The 21580-nt window shown below is 39.3% G+C and overlaps 1 protein-coding gene across 1 annotated transcript in view; it reads left to right on the forward strand.

Moving 5' to 3' along the window:
* Positions 1 to 21580, forward strand: part of Usp32 (Ubiquitin specific protease 32) — an 837997-nt gene that overhangs the window by 341248 nt on the left and 475169 nt on the right. The window contains exon 15 of the mRNA XM_090368859.1: positions 11727 to 11867. Coding sequence (XP_090224985.1) covers positions 11727 to 11867 — 141 coding nt within the window. The remainder of the gene's footprint in view (positions 1 to 11726; positions 11868 to 21580) is intronic.

The following is a 21580-nucleotide window of genomic DNA, read 5'->3' on the forward strand; positions in this document are numbered from 1 at the left end:
GAATTTTCCTTGGCATTTGTATTCAATGTTTATATGCAAATACTTTGTCTGCGTAATATGTTCCTGTGATTGTCAGCATTCCTGTAGGTAATCTACTAGCAGTACTCCATCAATTTCCCAAAACACTGATGCCAAGGCCTTTCCAGCAGAAGGAATCAACTTTGCTTTCTTTAGAGAGGTAGAAAAGCTGTGTTTTCACTGTTTGGACTGCTCCTTTGTCTCTGACTGAAAGTGATTTACCACACATCTCATTAGATTTAAAAAAAATTAATAAATAAATCAGACAGTTGTATGCCTAGAAAATGGCAATCATATAGATTTACTAATTTCAATTGTTTTGAAATTTCATAAATGTAAAACATTATGGGGGTTTCCATGTGTAATTTTTAAACTGTGTAAGTTTGATTAAGTAAAAATTGATTAAGTAAAACTCTGTTATATAGTGAAATAACATGTGTATCCAAGTCCACAATTTACAAAGGCTATTCCAGAATTTTGTTGTAAATCAGCTATTCAAAAATTGGGAACAATGCGAATAGAAACAATAAAAACATTATTGTAACTTTCATAAGTGTGCACAACAAATATAAACTTTGTTATAAAAATTAAATTATTAAAAAAAAATTCTAACTCAGTGATTATTCAATCTTCATCAGTTATCCAAAATGTATGGGCTGCTGTGGTAACACTGGTCAAATATAAAATGGTACTAAAACAAAAATACCCAATCTTGCCTAATTTTATGCTACTGGACACAAAAATCACATTAAAATTTGTTTTTGTTGTTTGTTATTTGGTTTTTAGGAGCATTAGCAACTAAGGCCATATTGCTCTGGGATATGTGGTGGTTATTCCCTGACCTTTCCGCATCCTCCGTATTTGGTGGTGACGGGCTAAAACCACGGTCTAATCAAGAAGCTTGTGCTATGCACTGCTGCTTCTTCCCACCTGGCTACAGAGGTGCCATTAAAATTTGTCGATTGGCTCTTGTTTTTGAATTACAGTTGGGTCTCACATTAGCAAGTTACTCTACATTATCAAATTACGGCTCTCAACGAAATGCATGGCACACTGCAGTTTCAGTACCACTACACTCTTATCGTGTGAACAGCAACTGTCACCTTGCTTTGCATAACGTAATAAGTTGTCACCTCAAAAGAGTCTTCAACTCTGTTGCAGCAGTCCTCAAATATGGCTAGGTACTGGGTGATTTGTTCTCTGTAAGATTCCAAATTTTTGTGCCGTATTTGTAAGATTAATATGCCCCGTAATTGTATGAATAGTCCGAATGACTTCTGTTACAGATGTGGACAAGTCACATTAGCTTCATGAAAGCATCCCTTAACTTGTGCCATTAAAAAAAAAAAAAAAAAAAAAAAGCAGCCTACTTCTTGTACTTTGGGTGTAAAGTAAGTGACCAGGACAAGTATTGGGCTTACACATATGCTGCAATATTCTTCCTGCAGAGCACAGTACCGTGTACTGTGTTAGTTGTCTGATGGCACCACGGGTTCCGCCCATCTCCGCAAACAGGACCGTGTACTAAATAAAGTGTGTTAGTTGTCTGATGGCACCAAGGGTCCCCCCCCCCCCATCTCCGCATTGTATTCTTTGTGAGTGACACAGAACTCTGTGGAAGCCAGAGATTTAAAAAGTGGGTGGCGTGTGGTCTGTTGTTTTTCTGACCATTTAGTCATTGGGACCCACCATTTGCCACGAGGAGGCAGGTCAGGCATTCAGTAGATTATTTTAAGTACTCTGGCAGGCTCCACCACCTAATTTACAAGGATTTCAGTGACAAGGCCTAAAAAAAGGGGGAGGTATACACTAGAATTTGGCCGAAAGAGATTTACAAGAAAGCAACAGAATTTAGATGTTGATTAGAATTTGATGGCATTGTTAAGGGTTGTACTCGGTCAGTTTAGTGAGAGGGGAATGAAGACTGGGGGAAAGTCTAGGCATCCCCAAAGAGGTCAGTGGAGACAAGCCCCACCAGGCAAAGTATGGGGGAGGCAGAGAGGAGAGGTGACAGAGACCTCCCACCTGCTTGGGGATGGGGTTTTAAAGGGAACCAGTTAGTGTCCAGTTCAGATCACCAATGGCATGTTGGCAACAAAGCTGCAGAATGTCTTTGTCGGTGATGGTTGTCAAGTCCAAGTAGTGTCGAATCCAGTAGGAAGGTCAAAGCCCATCCCGCTCCAGGGGTGGGATATATTAGCTGGCAGTGGGGAACCCACCAGGCAGGAGAGACACACATTTACTTCATTCACAATCTGCATTCTCACTCTACTTGCATTCTTTTTTTTTTTTTTTTTTAAATACTTTTTACTTATATTTTTTTTATATATATATATATATTTTTTTTTCTTCCAAGTTTCACATATATATACATTTTTTTTCATTTTTCTCACTCATTCATCTTCTTCTCACACACCAGGGACAATGCATTGATGTGTAAATTTAAATATTAACTAAAACTAGGGTTAGTCTGTACTTAACTGTAGCATTTATGGTTTGTGTTCTTTTTCTCACACACTTACACTTTCATTCGTTCTTCTGGCTTTCATTTCATTTATTCAACTCTTGCTTTCTGCACTGTCCTCTCTGGGTACCTTAACTGACTGTTATTTTTCAGTTGTGGTGCAGGCCAAGCTGCAAGTTTTTTGCAGGCCAGGGGAGAATGCAGTGATAGCGTTTGTGTTAGTAATTTTTTAGTATATATAAAGTAATGCAAGTTATTTTTAACTTTGTATTCTTTCGGCCAGTTACATTTGCTCTTCCACTCATTCCCATTCACTCTCTCTTTCCCTCGTGCTAGGTCACTCTTTATTTCACCAAAACTGCCATTTATTTCCTTTTATCATAATTCCAAGTTTACTCAGTGCCCAGCCTATTCATTCTGTCTTTCATTCTACATTGCATCCCCTTACTAGCTTACTGATAATTTTCAGCTAATCTGCTTGCCTGGCTGCCTGTACATCTCCCTTCCCTACGTGGTTACTTATTTGATGTGGGCCCCCAGGTTCCTACTCATGGCAAGGTAGTCCTGGGGAGTATGGTCATGTGAAGTTTTTGTCGGGGCACAGAATACTGCTATCCTGACAGTTTTTAAATCATCGTCTGGGCGTGGTGGGAAACGGGCAATTTTAACTATTGATTATTGTTTAATTGCTGAGGGGGACTTAATTGCTATTCTTTGGATAGTTCTGCAAATTTTGAATACTTTCTGTGTGAAAGATGTAAAGGCTTCATAATTTTCCTCTTCTATGATGAACAGATGTTCTTCTCCTCTAGAAAGGGGGCCAGTCTGTGCTATTAGCTCCTAGTTTCAGTCTGAATAATACAGTCTAGGATGTTATTTACAGAATCTGCCCAACACAGGGTTGGTGTTCCATCTGGTTTGACAGTAGTTTCCAAGACATTCTCTTGGCAGCTTGTTGGTCACTATTCTGTAAACAACTCCCCAAGGTTTATTGTTTCCAGTAGCCCCCCCCCCCAAGTGCCTCCAGCATTCCTTTTTCTTGTCTCTTATGAGGGCTGTATACTGATTTCTGAGAGATTCTATAAGAATCTCTCAGTGCATCCACCTCATTTTGTGGCCTAGATGTTCTGGCTCTTTGAAAATTTCTCCTTGCCTGGTGCACCCTTCTCCTGAGTATACTCAGTTTAGGGCACTGCCTGCTTCCTCAGTTTTTTTCCGTGGGATAGACAGGTTTGCTGTTTTTGTTAAAATGTTTTTCATAGTCAGTGTTTGCTTGTCCGGGCTACAGTTGCCTGATCTAGACCACTCATTTTCCTGTTTTTGCTACTCAGCTGCTGTATGTTCTGCGAAAATCTGCCAGTTTGCCTTCTTGAGGTTATACCTCAAGAAGGCAAACTGGCAGATTTTCAACAGGAAATTGGGTTATTTGTAATTGCCTGTTTAGTTTGAAAGTGATGGCTCTATGATCTGATATGGTCCAGGCTGGCTGGACACACCAGTTTATAATTTTAGAGGATATTGAATTGGTGGCAAGAGTGACATCAATGTCACTCTCCCACAAGGTACTGCTAAAAGTTATTGGTAAGTTATTAAGTTGATTTATCACTTGAAAGGGTGAGGTGGCTATAAAATCTGACAATACCTTGGCCATTGTGTGTGCCTGCTCTGTCTTCTGTACAGCTATGCCATAAAGCTGACCGGCAGTTGACATCAGCACACACTATGATATTTGCTGTAGGTAGTAGGTCTGTGACTGCTTGTAAGTATTCTATTGTAGGATTTATATCTTCGCCAGGTCTTGTATCAAGTGAGATAACATAGAACTATACTACAGCACTAGTGATATGAGCGCGCGCGCGCGCACACACACACACACACACACACACACACACACACACTGCTGTTGGGTAACAGAGGTGACCCACCTTTGTGACTGTAAGGTCAGTGTTTTTAACTACTATTGCTGGAGAAGGGACACCCAAGGTGCATTCTATGATTTTGTAGTTTCTTGGGTATCCTTGAACCCTACTCATATGTTTATGGTTCTTGGAGTACCAAGATGTCTATGTCATTTTCTTCTAATTTGAGCTTGATCTGATCTACAACAACTCTTGCTCTTTGAGCATTCAATTGGCCGAGATATAGAGCCCTAGTCACATTTATATTTTCAATCTGGCCTTAGATTGTATTGCATTTTTTTTATAGCAGGGGCATTTGTCATCCCTGATGCTGTGTACATAGTCAGTCAGCCATGCTGCCTTGCAGGTAGCACATTTTGGCTGCTGAGCCTTATTTTTGCAGCTTTTGTAATCTTGGCCAGTGACTGCAAAATGGCCACAGATAGGTTCTTTTTGACTGCAGTCCCTGGCAGTTTGACCATACTTATGACATTTAAAACACTTTTGTATGGGGAAATGTTCCCTGAATCTATGGCTGGTTCAGCCAGCATAGATTCTCTATTGTTCCTTCAGTGCCTTCCATATCTTAGGTGTAATTTCTGCTATTATGTTAAATAATCCATTTCTTTTGCTTTTGGTTTCTCTTTTTAGAAGGAATGCAGCACAAATTATCTATTGTCATTATGCTACTGAAGTTTTTATAATATATATCCATCATTAGGTCTTTTTCTAATGTTGCCTCTGGTACATCAGAAATCAAGATGAGGATTTTTTCCTTTTGGGTTCTGCTTTAAGCCCAAGTTTTGTGACTTCAGGTATTGCCTCCACCTTTTTTAAATCCTCTCTATTTGCTACTTCCAGTAGCACCCCATTTTCACTTTTCTCATACTGTTTATTTTTATGTCCTTTAAGTAGGGCTTTAGTTGTGTCATCACTGTTTCTTTGACAGCCTCACTGAATTTGTGGGCTGAGTCAGACATTGCTTTTAGTCTGACAGTATTTGTTTCTTTATTTCTGCATGTTTGCTTTGTCTCCTTCGGCTGTGTAGCCATTGTTTTATTTGCCCTTGCTACTTGGGCATAACTTAATTTGTTGATCTCTTTATAATTATTTTTTCTTTTGTCACAGTTTCCACTTTAGTTTTTAAAACTATTTTCTGTATTCAACTCTGACTCTCTGCTCCAAGACTGTCCAGCAGTTGACTATTTGTAGTCTTGTTGCAGACGTTATTCTATTTGTTTGCTTCTGAAGAAAGTCTTCTAGGTAAAGTTTTAACTCTTTAATTTGTTTGATTGGGTCTTGAATCTGGTTAATGGTTTCAAACCTTATTTCCTCTTCTGTTTTGTTCTCTGTATTTTCATTGCTATCTTTTTCTTTGTACTCTTTATTTTCTGTTTGATTTCTCCCTTTTTTTGCCCTTTTCATACCAAGGGGGCCTGAGGGACATGCTTCAGTGTCTTCGTTATTTATTTGCTCATTATTGTTGGGGATTCTTTCCCTTAAAACTCTGATATCTGAGTCTGGGATTTCCTCTATATTTAAGTCAGGGTTGTCTCCTGGTTTCTGCTTTTTTTTTTTTTTTTGGTCCATATTTAGGTCCTTTTCAGTCATTCTGTCCATGTTATATTGTTTTTTTCCGTTGGGAGAAATAATTTGAAGTGTTTGTTCAGAATTAGACTTTATAACCCAAGTAGTGGGATTTCCCGGCTTTGGTGGGAAAATCGACTTGAACAAAGGAAACTATCTTAAAAACTAAAAATATCTTAAATATATTACTAGATCTAAGTTCCCCATTAAAGATAATCTTGATATAACTTGTTTTCTGTCTAATATAGTTAAGAATTTTGGACCGTTGAGGCATAGGCACGTCGAGGGTTCTGACAGTAAGATCGCTAGTGCTATAGCGATTGCACCATGCACAAATACACTCCAAAACACAAAAAATATATATGAACTATCAAGAACAAAACTCTTACCTCAAATAAATTTCTTCTCTTCATCTATGGTTACCTTAAGAATCAAGGGATCCATGTTAAAATACACAATCCAGCTGAGTCGTCGTACGGTCACCATCTGCCATCTACATAAATTGAGCGTCGTGCAAATGCGACTGTTTACAACTCTCCACAGGACTGTGTACTGTTCACCATTCAGCAACTTGGTGAATCATTGTGAATTAATGATGAAAAGTTTCTAAATCTGCAGTTCTTCAAGAACCATTAACTAACCAAGTGCTCTATTGATATTGTAAACAGTACCCGTACAGCTTCAATCCATTTGTATTTGATCAGGGGAAAAAAATCAAAGACCATACAAAAAACATAAATTTAAGCAGTATTGTTTCTATACACTGATGAGCCAAAACATTGCCATGAAAGGGTGTATCTGGTCAACAATGATGTTTTGGTAGGTAGTAGACATCAGAGTGCCTGGCACATGGATGACTGGACCCAGGGTATCCCAGCAGAACATTGCCCAAAGCATGATACCACCGCCACTGGCTTGTATTCATCCCACGTTGCATCCACTCTCCATCACTTCCCCAGGTAAACAATGCACACGTACTTGCCCATCCACATGGTGCAACAGGAAACGTGATTCATTGTACCAGATGACCTGCTTCCAATCACTCAAGGTCCAGTTTCAATGCTTGCCTGCCCATTGTAAGTGCTGCCACCAGTGAACCATGGTTAGCATGGGCACGTGGAGTGGCCTGCGGCTACGCAGCTCCATTTCAGCAGGATTCGGTGTCCTATGTGTTGTGACACATTACTCCCGTCACCAGAATTCCAATTACCGGCGAGTTGTGCCACAGTCACCCTTCTGTTGCCATGTACCATCCAGGAGAGCATTTGCTTACCTCGAGCATCGATGAGCCGTAGTAGTCCAACACCTCGCACAGGGGTTCATGGGTCCCCCCCCCCCTTCTCGGACCACTTTTGGTAGGTACTAACCACAGCTGACCGTGAGCACCCACCAGCCGTGTCTTTTTGGATATGCTTTGACCCAGTCTTCTGGCCATTACAATTTGGCCTTTGTCAAACTCGCTTAAGTCTGCTGCCTTCCCCATGTGAAGAATAAGAATAACACTGATTAATGGAGCTCAGTATCAGGTGTTTTTTATACTGTGTCCCGACCCGCCCACCCACTGTAGTTCACCTGCAGTTGCTTCGATCTGCATAACGACTCACTGGTCATAATGTTTTGGTTCATCGGCGTATAATATACATTAAAAATGTATTATATATACACAATGTGTATATATAATAAACTAGTGTGTATTTTAGTGATAAAAGCCTTAGTGACTTCTAGTTTCTCTTATTTTTTTGTTGATATTGGTTTCTCAAGGGATCTCATGATTAATTTGGTTGATGGCTTAGTAGGATTGGCTACTATTGGGCACACTTGTATTCATAATTATTAGTGGGAAGTGGTTTGTAATTGTTTTTGAGAGGTGAACAATGTGCCGTTGTTCACCTGCAGTTGCTTCGATTTGCATAACAACTTGCTGGTCACGTTTTGGCTCATCGGTGTATAACTTGATAAGTGCTCATATTTCTGCTACAAAAAAACCAGGGGTTAATTTGATTGTATGAGGCCTCATGTGACTACACATGTTGCATATGCGCATCCAACTTTCGACCAAGGATCAGTCAACAGTATGTTCCCTGTGTCATCTGAGCTCCCACACACTGTTTGCTTAATGGTTAATCCTAACCCTTTTTTTTTTTTTTTTTTTTTTTTATGTGAACCCCAAACACGAGAGGTATTAGAACCTATAGTACTTAGTACCATGCTTGGGTTGGAGGTTGAAAAGATGAAAGAAGATATTTGTTGACATTGGACTTGAACTTCTGTAGATTGCCATTTTCAGGAAATACGTAAGAAGGAAGGTTGTTCCAGAAAACGGCAGTTGAATAAATAAATGAGGAAGATGAAAAGTTGGTTCTGTGAGTTTGAAGTTGGACAGTAAATGGATGTTGGACTGGTGGCGGCATGTGTTCGGACTGTTTTGAAAGAGAGAGCGGGAATTATAGAAGCCAATTCAGAAGAACAATGCCCATGGAAGTATCTGTAGAAGAGGCATGCAGCCGAAACAGTACGTCTATGAGAAAGCGAGTGGAGAGACTCTGTTAGAGATGAATCATTAATTAACATAACTGCTCTCTTCTGAATGGAATCAAGAAGCCTGAGAGAGGTTTTGGGGGCACCACCCCAGATGTGGGAACAATATTCCATGGCTGGGCAGATTTGCGATTAATGCAGAGTGAGCGGCTGTTTGGAAGAAAAGTATTGTTGAGAGCGAAAGAGAAAACCAAGTTTTTTAGATGCAGAGGAAGCAATATTTGTAATGTGCTTGTGCCAAGAGAGATTAGAAGTCAGGGTAATCCCCAAAAGAGATATATCATTTTGCCTAGAAATCGGAGTGTCACTAAAGATAAGCATAGGAGCAGAAGAATCCTTTTTGCGAGATATAAGACAAGACTGAGTTTTAGAAGGGTTGAAATCAACTAAGTTGTCTTTGCCCCACTGGAGAATTACCTGAAGATCGGCATTTAAGGAATTGGTAGCAGATTTTTGAGAAGTTGAAACTGATTGAGCAGGACAAGATTTCTAAAAATGGAAAGTGGAATGCAATGTGCTATCATCGGCAAAACTATGGATAGGATTTCCAGTCAATGGAAGAAGATCATTAATATACAAGAGGAAAAGAGTGGGGGAAAGAACTGGACCTTGGGGGACACCGGCATTAGTGGAGAAGTTAGAAGATAGAGAGCCATCTACCATCACCCTCAGTGAGTGAGCCGACCGGGCTAGCCGAGTGGGTAAAGTACCTGCCCGGCAACCCAAAGGTCGCGGGTTCGATTCCCGCCTCGGGCTTGGATCAAAGTACTGCAAAAACCTTGGGAGGTGCAATATGGCCACAGAAGCCGATGCGCCAACAACTACCAAATCAAAAAAAAAAAAAAAAAAAAAAATCAGTGAGTGATTAGAGAGAAAACTGGATAACCAATTACTAAAAACAGTTGGCAAACCATAAGATGAAAGCTTGCTTAGAAGACCTTTATGCCAAACACGATCAAAAGCCTTTGAGATGTCAAGAGCAACTACTTGCTCTTGACATCTTCCCTATATCTTCCATCATACTGCATGATGGAAGATATAGGGAAGGGAATGAAATTTTTGGATATTGCGTACATGTGGTAAGAATATACCCAGATCCTTGACATAACGTGGCCTCGACAATGCTCCCCGCATACACACTACTCGGACTCCCTCCAATCGCTATCTGGCAGAGTAGAGGTAGCAAGATTATACACTAGCTGATCTGGAAGCCTCCTAGAGAGTTACCAATAGGTTCGGTCCAGTGTACTAACTAGCGGCCGGCCTGCGAACACTGTTTTAGAGCTGTACCCTCGAAATGTAAGGAATATTGGATCTCGCCACGATGTTCGTCCTAACCTCAAAAGTCATCAGTCATACTGCATGATGGAAGATATAGGGAAGGGTTGACCGGAACTTAGCTCTAGAGACTAAACATGGGTTCCACCATTTCAAGCCTCCAATAAGCAAAATGGTGGTAATGCACTGGTTGATGAGGTCATCTACCACCTAGTACTGCCTGGTAACATAGAGGGGCAGCGTTCCTCCATGTGGTGTGGGCGCCACACCTCGACCCTTGCTTACCTTGTTCACACCTGGGTGGTCATCCACCATGTACTTGTGCATGTAGGTTATACCCAGGATTACTAACAGTCCCACCATCGTGAAGGTGCAAGCAGAGGATTTGGCTGTCACCGACCCTCTGGACTTGATTAGGTTCCTTTGTGTGGTGCACAACCTTGCACACCCATGTGGCAGCCCTGCCCCTGCAAGGATTACACTTTGCAGATTCAGTGCAGAATAATAATTTGGAGACTTTTCGGGCCTCCAGCTTCTTCAGAACATTTCATGCACTGTTGCTTCGGAGTTCATCTTGTATTGGGTTGGTCCTCTACTGTGAAAGTAACATCAGTGGCAGTAATATTCTCTGGAGATTATGATTTTGGTTGGAAAACATATCCAAAGAACCTGTAACTTATAATCATGTTTTCAGAAATTGGTCTTCAGAAATGTGGGTTCTTTACTGATATTTCTGCAATGCCTTGTCTGTCTGTATTGTTCATTTTGATAAATGGGCTTTTTGAGGAATGCATAATCCCTCAATGATAAAAACTATCCTTTAAACACTATCTTTCCTATTCATATGGTGATGTGGAAGCTGTTCTTATGATGTATAGAGTAAGACCCCTCTTTCCACAGGGGATACATTCCTACCGTGTATGGCTGAAACCATAGATATAAGCAAACATCTGTTAACCCCATATATAACATGATTTTCTTGAACATACATATGTATAATAAAGTTTAATTGATAAATTAAACACACAGTAAGACATTACCAACATTAAATACAGTACAGCAGACTCTCAATTTACCGGGATTGGATTAACCGGGACACTTCAACTCCAAATTAAAAAAAAAAAATCTACCAGAAATCATAAAATTCAAGTAATAACTAGAATAGGTATAAACAAATGTTTTGCAAGTCGTAAAAACAAGAACTGGTGTTATAAGTCATCATTGGGAGATTTGTGGACCTATTATCTTGCAACTCCCGGTGTCTTCACACCTGCCACTCAAAACTAAGAAAGAAAGAAAAAAGACCAAATGTTTAGTTTGATTTAGTGCATTGCGTCGATCGTTGTGTTCTGTCACACTGCAAAAAGACAAATTTTGTTTCATTATTTATGTCAGGGATGTTATTTTTATTTATTTATTTTTTGTTTTGTTTAGAAATCGCGAAAATGATGGACAAACTCAAGAGTTGTGCCTTCAAATTAAACGAAAACTTGAAATTATTCAAAAGTTTGAAAATAGTTTTTTTTCCTGTCGTTAACCGTGCGTAACTGAATCAGCGGACACCAAATCAGCTGATATGGGGGCACAGATGTATTTGATTATGTATTAGTAATCTGGAATTTTCTTTTTAATAGGTGTGCCAAAATTAATCAGCTGCCTAAATTTAATAAACCATAATCTGATGAATTTATGCCAGATAAATGCTAATGTGGTCAGTTTTCATTTTGTTTATTATTATTATTATTTTTTTTTTCTGGAATTACTTCCTCAGCATGCATTTAGTTAATATTGCCCAAATCTCATAATGATTGCTTGTTCACACATTCTGCAAGCTATAAGCATTTCACTGATTATTGGTTTTGTTATATACTTTAATTAGCTTAAAATTATAGGATACTGAATATCAAACTGATGCTATTTATTTTATTTTTTATCGACTTCAGGTAATGATTCTTACTGGAGAGGGTGGTAAATTGAAAAGAAATATAGTTTTGACTAGAGGAAGAGATTTTGAGTTAGTTCCTGAGGCTGTATGGCGTGCTTTACAGCAGTGGTATGGTGGAACACCAGCTCTTCCAAGACAGGTAAATTTTTACAAGCAAATAAACATATAAAAATATGTAACATTACTCATGTTTTTGAATAAATGATGTTCTTTATGGGAGATTTGCCAAATATACTGGCTAAATTAACCAGTATATTTGACTAATTGTACTACTAAACTACTAATAACAGAATTTACTCTGTGAAGAATTATAATATTATCAGGTAATGGCCATTTCCTTGATTTTTATGTAGTACTGTGAGAAAAAGCAGCTGTCATTTTTAAGGACACAAAAGGATGAAACTGTTGCATACTTTGATACTAATAATATTAGGAGTAGGAGTTGGGGGATTAACTTAACAAGTACAGGGCGACATTGAGAAAAAGTCATGAGTTAGGATTAAATTTGAAATTGTCTATTGCAGACAATTTCAAATTCTGCCCAAACATAATTGGAGGGAATACATCATGAGAGAGCCTTCTCAATCAGTTCAGTGATGTGAGCCTGTGCATGGCTCACGAGGTAGAATTTGTCTCAGTGTGGCCTGTGTTTGTTAACAGGAGATTGTTTTCACAGAAATGGGATATACTTAAATAAAATGGTGCAAATTTTTTGTTGAAATAATATTGAAGCTGTGTTAGGTGGCCATAAAACTGCTAACTTTGGAAGAATACCTAGAATAATAGATTAACAGTGGCCATAGGCAGAGGTGAAAGTAATTCTTGCACTGTATACAACAGGTGGATGTACACTTGCCTGAACACTAATGGTGTTAGTATAGCAAACAAATTCAAAGTGCTGGTTAGACCATGAAAAGCAAAACTGTAGGGTTAATGGAGATGTGCCAGGCACATCTGTTATATCTGAGTGACATAGAGCCACTCAAATCTGAGAAAGGTGCAGTTTGAATATGACGAGTACAATGTGTACAGAAAGGATAGTCAGCACAGCAGATGGGGAGGGGGATGTTAAGTGCTTAGAGCAGTGTTTTTCAACCATTTTTTTTTAATAATGGCACCCCTAAGTATTCATTTTATTTTGTGGCACCCCTACTCAATTTTCTTCCTGTTAGATCCGATTCTCTCTCTGTATGTACACACACACACACACACACACACACACACACACACACACACACACACACACACACACACACACACACAGTAGGCTCTCGATTTTCCGGGATAGATGGTTAAAAAATATTCCCGGATAATCAATTTCCTGGTTAATCCAAAATTACAGTAAGTCCCCGACATACGTAAAAAATACGTTCAGGACTTCTTACGTAAGTTGAGATTTGTGTAACTCGAGAATGACTAATAAAATATTGTTACTATATCCTTGTTATGCCAAAATTACAAAAATCACATAATATTCTCGGAAGAATGAATAGTTTTATACAGCGGTACCTTGGATTGCGAGTAACTTGGTCTACGAGTGTTTTGCAAGACGAGCAAAAATTTTTAATAAATTTTAACTTTATAAACGAGCTAGGTCTTGCAATAAGAGTACAGTCAGTCCTCGTATAACACGTGTTTACACTGCACGAATTCGATCATACTCGATTTATAAATAGGGGAACGATATCTTATATAACACGAACTGAATTCGCTTATGCACTATTGGCCTTTGTGTTTACAAGGAATGGCAGTCGGACCGGAATCACCCCAACACGATAGGAATGAAGAGAAGATTCTGAAAATGTATTTGTGTTTTATATCAGTGAAGGGGAAACACATTTCACCATACTAACGTAAAAACCAACACAATTCCAGTTATCGGTATAATCGCAAATGCAATTAGATAGAGTTTACTACCAGTTTATAACAGATTCCACTAGCAGAAATGCAACTGGAAATTGTTTTTATTGTTTTATGGTAGTAACCCCCAGAAATGTGCTTTAGTAAAATGTGAGGTGTTAATAGTGTGTCTCTGCCTTTACGGTGTTGTTTATTCAGTTGCTACATGCGCGCAGCTTTGTTTATTTGTATCAAGCGTGTCTCCTCATTTTGTAATAGTGCGAGCGATGAACCTGTTTAACGACAATGCAATGTCATATTTCCGTGAAATCCTCAAGAGGAGGCAAAGTGTCATTGGAGAGGTTCCTTGTTAAAGTCGCACAAAAAAAACAGAGTCAACAAATAGCAGTGATTCCGTTGTGACAGTGAAAGTGGTCCTACCATAAATCCGATTGCTTTACGTATATTCAATTTAAATATTAAAAATATGAAAAGGTATGTATGTATTTTGTATTAATCATTTTTACAGTATATGAATATTTTCGAGTTTTGGAACAAATCAACTGGGTTTCCATGATTTCTTAAGGGAAAATTCGCTTTGATATACGAGTGCTTTGGATTACGAGCACATTTCCGGAACGAATTATGCTCGCAAACCAAGGTACCACTGTATATATTTTTTAATTAGTTCAATTAAAAACTTTATCTAGGGACACAGGTGAAGTAGCCGGAGTGGCACATAAGAAAAGAAAACATAAAAGGAAGAAAAAACACATGTTATTGAACTTTAAAAACTGATTTGTATTTCACAGCCTTGGTTATTATTATAGTTGACCTTCATTGGTGCCGACCGCTTCTCATATTCTGTCTTTCTCCTTTTTTGTGTTCACCGTTGCTACTGACAAATTTGAATTCTGCTCGATACTTGTTAATATCTAGCCATTTTTATTTTAATTTTCTGAGAAGGGGAAAGTGATCCAGTTGGATCACTTTCCTTTTCTTGATAGATTTACTAGTACAGCTGTCACTTATTCTCTTAGTCCCCACCATGATAACAGTCAAAATTAAATTTTCTGAAAAGAACTTCACAGGGTTAAGGCAAAAAGCTCACTATTATCACCCCACGCAAGCTCACATTTTACTAAAGCACATTTCTGGGATTCACTGCCATAAAACAAAAACAATTTATGCTTTCCGGGATATTGGGCTTTTCTGTTAATGCAATCTATTATAAATGGGTAGTAAACTCGATCTTATTGCATTTGCAATAATACTGATAGCTGGAATTTTTTTTTTTTTTTTATGTGAACCCCAAACACGAGAGGTATTAGAACCTATAGTACTTAGTACCGTGCTTGGGTTGGAGGTTGAGAAGACGAAAGAAGATATTTGTTGACATTGGACTTGAACTTCTGTAGATTGTAATTTTCAGGAAATATGTATGAAGGAAGGTTGTTCCAGAAAACGGCAGTTGAATGAATAAATCAGGAAGATGAAAAGTTGGTTCTGTGGGTTTGAAGTTGGACAGTAAATGGATGTTGGCTGGGGGCGGCATGTGTTCGGACTGTTTTGAAAAAGAGAGCAGGAATTATAGAAGCCAATTTAGAAGAACAGTGCCCATGGAAGTATCTGTAAAAGAGGCATGCAGCAGAAACAGTGTGTCTATGAGAAAGCGAGTGGAGAGACTCTGTTAGAGATGAGTCATTAATTAACCTAACTGCCCTCTTCTGAATGGAATCAAGAAGCCTGAGAGAGGTTTTGGGGAACAAAACCCCAAATGTGGGAATAATATTCCATGGCAGGGCGGATTTGCGATTTATACAGAGTGAGCAGCTGTTTGGAAGAAAAGTAACGCCGAGAGCGAAAGAGAAAACCAAGTTTTTTAGATGCAGAGGAAGCAATATTTGTAATGTGCTTGTGCCAAGAGAGATTAGAAGTCAGGGTAATCCCCAAGAGAGATATATCCTTTTGCCTAGAAATTGGAGTGTCACTAAAGATAAGCATAGGAGCAGAAGAATCCTTTTTGCGAGATATAAGACAAGACTGAGTTTTAGAAGGGTTGAAGTCAACTAAGTTGTCTTTGCCCCACTGGAGAATTACCTGAAGATCGGCATTTAAGGAATTGGTAGCGGATTTTCGAGAAATTGAAGCTGATTGAGCAGGACAAGATTTCTCAAAATGGAAAGTTGAATGCAATGTGCTATCATCGGCAAAACTATGGATAGGATTTCCAGTCAATGGAAGAAGGTCATTGATATACAAGAGGAAAAGAGTGGGGGAAAGAACTGAACCTTGGGGGACACCGGCATTAGTGGAGAAGTTAGAAGACAGAGAGCCATCTACCATCACCCTCAGTGAGCGATCAGAGAGAAAACTGGATAACCAATTACTAAAAACAGTTGGCAAACCATAAGATGGAAGCTTGTTTAGAAGACCTTTATGCCAAACATGATCAAAAGCCTTTCAGATGTCAAGAGCAACTACTTGTGTTTCACCGAACCTTTCCATTGAAGTAGTCCATAAATGGGTAACATAAGCCAGGATATCACCAGTGGATCGACACTGACGGAATCCATACTGGTGATCGTTGATCAGACGGAAGGTTTCTAGGTAGTTTAAGAGTTGGCGGTTAATTGATTTCTCCATTACTTTAGAAAGAGTAGAAATAATTGCAATGGGACGATAATAATTGGATGGGAGGGATTTGTCACCCTTTTTAGGAACTGGCTGGATATGAGCAAATTTCCAAGCAGAAGGAAAAACACCTTTGGAATAAGAAAGTGAAAAAAGGCGGCAAAGAATAGGAGTAAGTTCAGGAGCACAGATTTTGAGAACAAGTGGAGAAATACCATCAGGACCTGGAGCTTTCTTAGCATCAAGATTCATCAAAATCCTTCTGATATCCTTTTGACGGAAGACCACAGGAGGCATTGAATGGACCGTGTTGGGAATGGTGGGAGGTGTTTTACCAAGTTCATTAATACATGAGCTGGAAGAAAAATGGGATGCTAGCAGGTCAGCTTTGTCCTTGGCTGAAGTGACAACAGAACCATCTGGTTTGGACAGAGGTGGAAGCAGAGATGGGCAAAAGTTGCGGCCAATAGCTTTGGCGAAAGACCAGAATGCTCGGCTACCATTAGGGCAAGAAGCAAGTTTTCTACTCTTAGCCTGTTCAAACTCTAGTTTGGACTGATTAATAACTGCTTTACAATTGTTGCGAGTTTCATTTTCTGCGTAGGCAGAAAATGAAACTGAAGAATTAGGAACAAGCCAATTACGATATGCAACATTCTTCTCTTGGACAGCCTTAGCACATTTATTGGAAAACCAAGGTTTAGATAAAGGACGAGATTTTAAAGTGGAGTGTGGGATAAAGGATTCCATTCCTGAAAGAATAATTTCACTGACACGATCTGAGCAAACGTTGACATCAGGAGTTTTGAAACAGTAATCAGACCAAGGAAAAGAAGAAAAGAAGTCTCGCAGGTCATCCCATTTTGCATTCTTGTAATGCCAAACAATACGAGGTTGGGAATAGCCATGAGATCAAGGTTCCATTGGAGAAGACAATCACCAAGTTGTGATCTGAAGTGCCTAAAGGACCTCTCACTTCGACCTTGTACTTAGAAGGGTTGTTTGTGAGAAAAAGATCAAGCGTATTGGCTGTATGATTACGATTGTCCGGTATTCTTGTAGGTAAATGAACAATCTGTGCTAGGTCATTAGTAACATTCAACAGCAACTTCCAACAACAGATGGAAGCAGGTTTTCCAACAATCAACAATCTGCTGGCTGAAGGCAAACTTCCCCACATCTGTTCTGCAACCATCCTTCCTCAACTTATGTCCCCTCGTGTGTGTAGTCTCAGCAAGAGGGATGCCATTAACATTTAGCAGGCAAGTAACTTAGAATTTATGTTTTATTACAGGATTAAAGAAGTTGGTACTTCTTATAGCAGAGACAGCACTAAGAGGGTCAGTGTATATCAAGGTGGGCACAATTCAGTTTAGTAATCTGATCAAGAGCTAGGTTGATAGCACAGATTCAGCAGTGAAGATACTGCATGCTACTGGTAAGGATACTGAAATAGTGAAAGACTGCTGCAGCTCCTACCACAGTGTTAGTTTTCAATCTATCAGCATAGATTTTGCAGGCAGGCCTGAAAGTTAGAAAGAGAATTAGTTGCACATAACTGCTTAATACTGGGAGGAGATAAGGTATTCTTTCCGCATTGTTGAAAACAATGGAGAAAAAATACCTTGAGAGAATATCTCATCACAGATTGCAGTAATACTGATCCAAGCCAACCGGGCTAGCCGGGTGGGTAAAGTGCCTGCCCAGCAACCCAAAGGTCGCGGGATCAAAGTACTGCAAAAACCTTGGGAGGTGCATTATGGCCACAGAAGCCTATGCGCCAACAACTACCAAAAAAAAAAAATATATATACTGATCCAAAGCAGCTCTGGTGGGTTCATGTCCTGAAATATAATGCTTATTTTGATGGCCCAAGTTTGAGCCAGTTTCTTAAATCTAAGTGAAGCATATCAGTTAATTTCAGTTGCTATTATAAATTTAATCCTATACATTATTATACAAGCATTTCCAATTAGGATAAGAAGGAAGAACACATTTCTGAATCATGCTGCAAGAGTAATTGTGGTGCAATAGAGGTTCAGAAAACTCCTGGGTTTTTCAGAGCAATCTTGAATGGTCTTTAATTGCTATAAAGTACTTTTTCTTGTGGAGTCATCTGGAGCTCCACAGTCTAAGCACGACCATGATCAGAGCTCTATAAAGACAAAGTAGGGTGTGTGAATCAGCACACTATGATATGGATCAGACAGACTGGAGTATATTTAATTTCTTTAAGCAGATGGTGCAAAGATAATTCACATGAGCTTGAGAGTTTAATTTCTTATCTAGTATCATTTCTACAAATTGAACAGTATGAACAAGAAGAATCAGTACGTTACTGATTTATAGTTCAGGAGCAGGATGGAGTGAGTGGTTTGCAGAAGTTAGTGATGATGGATTTTTGTTCGAAAAGCAGTAGCCATTATGTAAAGTCCAGGATTCTATTTTGTCTATAGCAACTTGAAGCTGTCTTTCAATAGTGTTCATGCTCTTCAATTGACAGAAGATGGTCATGAGATCTGCATACAAATAAACTTCAATGGTTTTTGAAAGGTCTGTGTACTGTTCACCCAGATCACAAGCAGGGGTTGCCCTCAATACAGAACCATGTAGGACACCCTCTCACTGTGATGTGAACAGTATGTTCTGATATTGAACCTGAAAGGTGTGCAGTTTTAAGAAGTACTGTATTTGAGAAAGGTGGCCCTTAGTCCTAACTAATCCATGCACTTAACTATACTGTGATTCCAAGTGGGGTCAGATACTTTCCAAATATACATTAGTTATACGAGACAACATTTAGTTATAGTTGACCCTAACTAAATGAAGCCTAACGGCGCTGTAGATGGATTCTTTTTTGAGAAGTACATCTAGGGGAGACCTATTTTTATGGAAGGCATACCGATGATCAGCATTGTGGAAATAGAAGATTTTGTGAGTCTAGGAAAATATAAGAGAAATTACCAAAGCTAAATGTAAATAAGGCACCTTGGGGAGTGGGATCTATCCAGTTATATTGAGAGAGGCAGCAAAAGAGGTCAGCAAACCTTTAGCAAACCTATGAGACTATCCTTGGATTCAGGGAGGCCTATGAACTGGAGATGTGGAAATGTATCCCTAATTCACAAATGAGAACAAAGAGTGACATGAGTAATTAAGATCCATTAGTTTGGCTTCTGTTCTAGGCAAAATAATAGTCACTGGTTAAAAAAGTAATGCAGGACCATCTACACAGAAATGCAGTTATACTGCAGTCACAGCATGGATTTGTTAAGAGATGATCATGTCTGACCAGTCTGATTGGATACTATGACACAATAACAAAGGAACTGAATGTGAAAAATAATTTTGACATCATACAGTAGACTTTCAGAATAACTAACGGCACCTTCGGGGATTCAAGATGCCATTATTTTGATTTTTCCGTTATATAGAAAGTTTTATTTTTAATATATTTAATGCAAAAATAATGGGGCTAAATAAGAAATAGAGAGATTAAGAATGCAATTTTATTACCTGTTAAAAAAAAATAATAATAAAAATAAACATGTTGACAATCCAATGTTATATTCTGCCATTAATACACTCCTACTTATGCCGTTGTATTTTCTTTATTATATCGAGCTTTGGTGTAGGCAGAAAATGAAACTGAAGAATTAGAAACAAGCCAATTACGATATGCAACATTTTTCTCTTGAACAGCCTTAGCAAGGTTTAGATAAAGGACGAGATTTTAAAGTGGAGTGTGGGATAAAGGATTCCATTCCTGCAAGAATAATTTCACTGACATGATCTGAGCAAACGTTGACATCAGGAGTTTTGAAACAGTAATCTGACCAAGGAAAAGAAGAAAAGAAGTCTCGCAGGTCATCCCATTTTGCATTCTTGTAATGCCAAACAACACGAGGTTGGGAATAGCCACGAGATAAAGGTTCCATTGGAGAATAGACAATCACCAAGTTGTGATCTGAAGTGCCTAAAGGACCTCTCACTTCGACCGTGTACTTAGAAGGGTTGTTTGTGAGAAAAAGATCAAGCGTATTGGCTGTATGATCCGGTATTCTTGTAGGTAAATGAACAATCTGTGCTAGGTCATTAGTAATTGCAAAAGCCTCAGCATCTCGACCTGCTGGGTCGTTGTGACTAGAAAACGGAAGCCAGCTGGAGTTGTGAACATTAAAATCACCAAGGAAAATTACCTCACTGTTAGGAAAGTTGGACTGAAGAAAGTCAAGTTGCAACGAGAGGAAGTCAAAGAGCTCCAAGTGATTAGTGGAGTTGGGAGAACGGTAGAGACAACAGATGAATTTGACACAATGAGGTAGAGAGATTTTAAGCCAGAGAAGATCAAAGAGAGGAGATTCCAAATTGCCAAGTCTCTGACAGGGAATATTAGAACGGACATATGCACAAGTACCACCTTTGAGGCGAAAGGAATCATACAGCGAATAATTTGGGCATCTGAGATGAGCAGTAGTTGAATTAACCGATAACTGAGATTCTGTCAGAAAAAGTACATGTGGTTTGGCAGACTGCAAGTGGAAATGGACATCGTTGAGATTAGAATTGAGACCACGTATATTTGTGAAATGAATTAGGAAGTCCTTGGGAGGTTTAGATCTTTTCGCAGATAAGCTTGTTGTTAGTTTGACAATTCATGGTGTATTCAATAGTAAGAAAAAGTGGGTGGGACATGCTGTATGAAGTAATGAAATTTTTGGATATGGCGTACACATGGTAAGAATGTACCCAGATCCTTGACATAACGTGGCCTCGACAATGCTCCCCACATACACGCTACTCGGACTCCCTCCAGTCACTATCTGGCAGAGTAGAGGTAGCAAGATTATACACTAGCTGATCCGGAAGCCTCCTAGAGAGTTACCAATAGGTTCGGTCTGGTGTACTAACTAGCGGCCGGCCTGCGAAAACCGTTTTAGAGCTGTACCCACGAAATGTAAGGAATATTGGATCTCGCCACGACGTTCATCATAACCTCAAAAGTCATCAATCATACTGCATGATGGAAGAGATAGGGAAGGGTTGACCGGAACTTAGCTCTAGAGACTAAACATGGGTTCCACCACTTCAAGCCTCCAATAAGCAAAGTGGTGGTATTTCACCGGTTGATGAGAGTCATCTACCACCTAGTACTGCCTGGTAACATAGAGGGGTGGCATTCCTCCATGTGGTGTGGGCGCCACACCTCGACTCCTGCTTACGTTGGTTCACACCTGGGTGGTCACCCACCATGTGCTTGTGCATGGAGGTTATACCCAGGATTACTAACAGTCCCACCATCGTGAAGGTGCAAGCAGAGGATTTGGCTGTCACAGACCGTCCGGACTTCGCCAAAATTGGGTCCACTTGACTTGAGTG

The sequence above is a fragment of the Mastigoproctus giganteus genome, chromosome 1 (genome assembly GCF_048544385.1).
Source record: "Mastigoproctus giganteus isolate SK-2022 chromosome 1, ASM4854438v1, whole genome shotgun sequence".
NCBI lineage: Eukaryota > Metazoa > Arthropoda > Arachnida > Uropygi > Thelyphonidae > Mastigoproctus > Mastigoproctus giganteus.